At 44.2% G+C, this 4,100-nt stretch overlaps 1 protein-coding gene across 1 annotated transcript; it reads left to right on the top strand.

Moving 5' to 3' along the window:
- Window positions 1-278: 278 nt before the first annotated feature.
- LOC115384470 (cytochrome c oxidase copper chaperone-like) lies at window positions 279-3,864 on the top strand. The gene is made up of 4 exons (XM_030086742.1): window positions 279-355; window positions 1,861-1,986; window positions 2,097-2,212; window positions 3,706-3,864. The coding sequence occupies exons 2-3, from the start codon at window positions 1,868-1,870 to the stop codon at window positions 2,179-2,181; spliced, it is 204 nt and encodes a 67-aa protein (XP_029942602.1). The 5' UTR covers window positions 279-355; window positions 1,861-1,867; the 3' UTR covers window positions 2,182-2,212; window positions 3,706-3,864.
- The last annotated feature ends 236 nt before the right edge of the window (window positions 3,865-4,100 follow it).

Below are 4,100 nucleotides of genomic sequence, written 5' to 3' on the forward strand. Positions count from 1 at the left end.
ACGTTCAATAAGCAACACATCAATTTAATCATGTAAAATGAGACATTATAACTTTTTTGTTCTTCACAATTTTGGCTTAAAGTGAACAAAAAACGGTATAAATGTGTTAAAAATACGTCAAAACAGTGGTGACACACTTATTTAAACTTAAAACAAAAATCAAATGTCAAATACGTACAAAAAGATAGACTGAACGGGTAGTTTGGAAGTATTTTCAGGAGTACTACATTTCCCAGAATTCTCAGCTGTCACTTCTGGTCATGTGACCGTTTATGAAAGTGAACCACGTGACCCGCTCCCTCCGCACGCTGCTTTCTGTCTGAAGGTGAAGTTGCTGCTAAACGCGTCTCTACAGGTGAGTTTAACTCCACGTCTCCACCGTTTTCTCCAGCAGCCGCTCTAAACGTCGCTGCTCGTGCTCTGCCGGTTCGACACGTTCACGGAGACTTTATTGTGATTGTTTCCGGTGATGTTATCGCCGCTGTTAGCCGCTGCTAGCTAACCTGCAGCGTTATGCAACATCTCTAATAACTACAGATCTAAACACACAACGAGAAACACTTCGATCTGATAAGAGCTCCTCTGGATGGAGTCTGCTGCTCGGTGTGTTTATCATCAGGTTATCGGTTAATCGATGTGATTGTTACATCAGCCGAACCTGCTGCAGCTGCACGTGCATCTCCAAGTCATTTAAATAACACAAGCTCTGCTTTTTCTGTACGTCTGTCATAACATGAAAATAACTTCTTTTTTATTTATTTATTTATCTTATTTTTTTAAATAAATAATTCTGTTGAAATATCTCATGTCATTTTTAAGTATTGGGAATAATATTTTTTATTTTACACTTTAAGCGAGGTAAAGTTCTAAATTTTAATCGTTTCATTGTCCAGATTAAGTTTTTGGTTGGAAAACTACACTTTTCCTTTTGTGTTATTTATTTATTTATTTTTCCTTTTGTAGATTGGTTTCTGTTCATTTAGTTCTATTTTCGGTTCATTTTTAGGATACTTGGGGTTAAGTCCTGAACTGGAGTGTGGGGTCAGCCTGGTTCAGATTCTGGCTGCTCTTCTCGCTCTGGTCATCTTAAAGAGGGCGACACAAGAACACATGCAGTATATAACCAAGTCTTTAGTTTTGTTAGCCACAAGTCAGAGAGTGAAAACAATAATAATAGCAATTTTATGAGCATTGCATGAATATTTTGAAAGTTATTGCAGCTTCAACAAGTTCATACATGCATCTGAGATCTGGAAAAGTTGAAGTGACTGTTTAAAAAAATAGAACATGTTACACGTTGATAAGTGTCAGATCAATAAAGTGATCAGATCATAAGAGCTTTTCATACAGTGTGTGCAGGATTATTAGACAAGTGATTGTATTTTTTTTATATATATATTTTCCAACTCCATCCTGTAGCGATGTGATCATTGTTTTTTAATGTGTGGTGTGTGTTTGTGTTATGAGGCAGGGTGTGTCCTCAGGAGATCAGCACCTACATCAAGGTGTGTGTCACGATCAGGCAGATTCTGTTCCTCAGGCGAAATGGGCTGAAAGAGAGATGTGACTGCCAGAAAAGTAAAAACCTAATCTTTCAGAAGGAAGCAACACAAACGTTGGGTCGTGATCACAGATAGCAGGGTTTAAAGAAATGTGTTGAGGAAAAAAAAACAATGATTAATAGTGTAAAGACACGAGGAGCTCATTTCCTCCCGTGCTGACGTGTTAGGTCTGGAAGCTCCACAGCTCCCAGCATGTGAGAGGGAAATGAATGATGTGAAGTGAAAAAAAAAAGAAATGCATTCCTCCATTTCTCCACCCACTCATGAGTCTTTTATTCTTTTCTCTCTGCCGGTCCAGGTAGAAGATGTCGACCTTGTCTGCAGCCAGCGTGGAGACTCCAGCTGTGGCCGGTGAAGCCGAGCAGAAGAAGCCGCTGAAGCCCTGCTGCGCCTGTCCGGAAACCAAGAAGGTCCGGGACGCGTGGTGAGTCCCGGCCCGGCCCGGCCCTCCTCAGCCGGGAGCGGAGCAGCTGATACTTTTTCCCTGCGTTAAGTGGAAGATGTTTATTTTTCCCTCGTGTTTGTTTCCACCAGCATCATCGAGAAGGGCGAGGAGAACTGCACAGATCTCATCGAGGCACATAAAGACTGCATGAGAGCGCTTGGATTCAAGATCTGACCTGGTTTCTTCTCCTTTCGGTTCCTGCGTGGTGAGTGCTGAAATGAAGTGATTAAAAGTGAGTTTTAGTGCAACTCATCTGTGTAGGATCACAGAGTTGAGGAGACGTTACTGAAGGAGAAGTGTGAGAGACCAAAGACTTTATCAACACAGAGTAGAAAAGCTTCTAAATTCTCACTTAAATTAAAAATAAAAGACATTGCTGGAGCGGAACACGACACAAACCGCTGTCAGGTTCAAGATACTGTTCTTTAACTTGATTCCGTCTCATGGATCGTATTTATTCGTTTCTCATTAGGAGACAGTTTTATGCTGAGTCATTTCCCAAAACACACTCAACGTGCACATCCTGTCAGAATCCGTTAATACCGCCTTTACTGTCCGTCCCGGCGCTCTCCCACAGCTTCAGTCGGAAGCTTTTAACCCAGAGAAGCTCCCTGAAGTGAGGTTCGAGTCCGCCGTGTGTCAGACTGACTCAAAAACAAGCGTGTGTGAGAGTGTGTGTGTGTTGAAGCGTCACAGCTTTGTGATTGTCGTCTGCCTGTAGAGGTCGACGAGCCGCCTCCTAATGTTTCCTGACAGCTTGAATCCAGCCGGGATCGAGTCGGTCTGCTGTGAAATTGGACGTCTGGCCTCCTCCTGACCCGTGAAAACACACAGTAGTATTCAATCCGCGCCGTGTTTTCCTACGCATTCGTCTTTTCCCGGGTGAGAACGGCGTCCATGTGCATTTATAGGCTTCGTCATGTCTCTCGGCGTCACGTAACAGCAGGCGGCGAGGGGGCGGAGTCAGGTACACCGCCGCTCATGAGACTGGCCCGAGGCGTTTGGCCGTGTTCACGTTTCGGCAGGCGGCGCCGCCCGGACGTTCCCTCGCCGGAAGGCTGGAGGGGGGCGGAGTCACCGTGGCTCACAAGTTGAATCACTGAATCATAAACCAGGATTCACCTCTGCTGGGGTTCTCTAGAAAAACTGAATATTTAAAGAAAAAAAACTTTTCTGTTCACTTCAGGAACTGAAGTATCTGAGCTGTAAAGATCATATTTCAGGGTTTTGTTTCTGTTGACTGAAGGTCATTGGAAGACGGATATCGGTACTTTTTTCCACTTGCAGTGTGAACACGGGAACGTTTATCCGCCCTGAAGCTGCAGGACTGAAGAGTGATCAGGTTCCATTAATCATGGTAGGCTGTGGAGGCTTTATCCAGGTTATTACATCAAAAGAAAAATAGTTAGATTTCTAAAACATGTGCCTCGTTCCTCTTGAAATCATCGCCTTGTGCAGCTTCGGTGTGGATAAATGTTACAATCAGGATTGACTCTCACTCTGAATCATCCTTAAGGGTTAAACCAGTTTGAAGAACATGTGGAGGAAACTCGGATATTCGTCCTCTAATGAAGAGAAGTAAACCATGAAGTACAGATCAGGACTAATAAACCAAAATGTTTTGAACCAGAGTGTTTTTTCTTCAGTGTGTTTATTCTGTGAGTGTGTATTGAGTGTGTGTTTTCATGTCTTCTGCAGTGTGTTGCTGTTTGGACGCTGAGCCCGGCCCCCCCTCCTCCTCCACTCCTCTTCTTATTTATACCTCTGCTGGAAGGGAAATGTGATCAGAAGCACTTCGTTTGAGGGATTTCACTCTTTCTGTGTGGACACTGTTTTTTTTTTATTGTAATATTTGAGAAATGTGTGTGAGACTTCAGTGAATAAAGTCCTATGCAATGAGCTGCTGGTCGGCGTCGTGAGTCCCGGGCTCGCCTGGAGGCTCCGGTGAAGCCCCGCTCTCCCGGCCCGCCACAGCTGCTCCTCCCGGTATGCTCTTATGCTTAAAAATAACTCCTGCCCTGCACAGTCAATACTTGGCATATCTGCATTCTTCCTCTGCGGCGCGTCGCCGTCACCGAAGTGCGGCGTGTGGA

This window comes from Salarias fasciatus, unplaced genomic scaffold, assembly GCF_902148845.1.
Source record: "Salarias fasciatus unplaced genomic scaffold, fSalaFa1.1, whole genome shotgun sequence".
In the NCBI taxonomy this organism is placed as follows: Eukaryota; Metazoa; Chordata; class Actinopteri; order Blenniiformes; family Blenniidae; genus Salarias; species Salarias fasciatus.

Excerpts from the sequence above, each read along its gene's own strand:
- LOC115384470 (XM_030086742.1), top strand. The coding sequence starts at position 1,868 with ATGTCGACCTTGTCTGCAGCCAGCGTGGAGACTCCAGCTGTGGCCGGT. Across the intron at positions 1,987-2,096 it reads AAGAAGGTCCGGGACGCGTG|CATCATCGAGAAGGGCGAGG; the intron begins GTGAGTCCCGGC and ends TGTTTCCACCAG.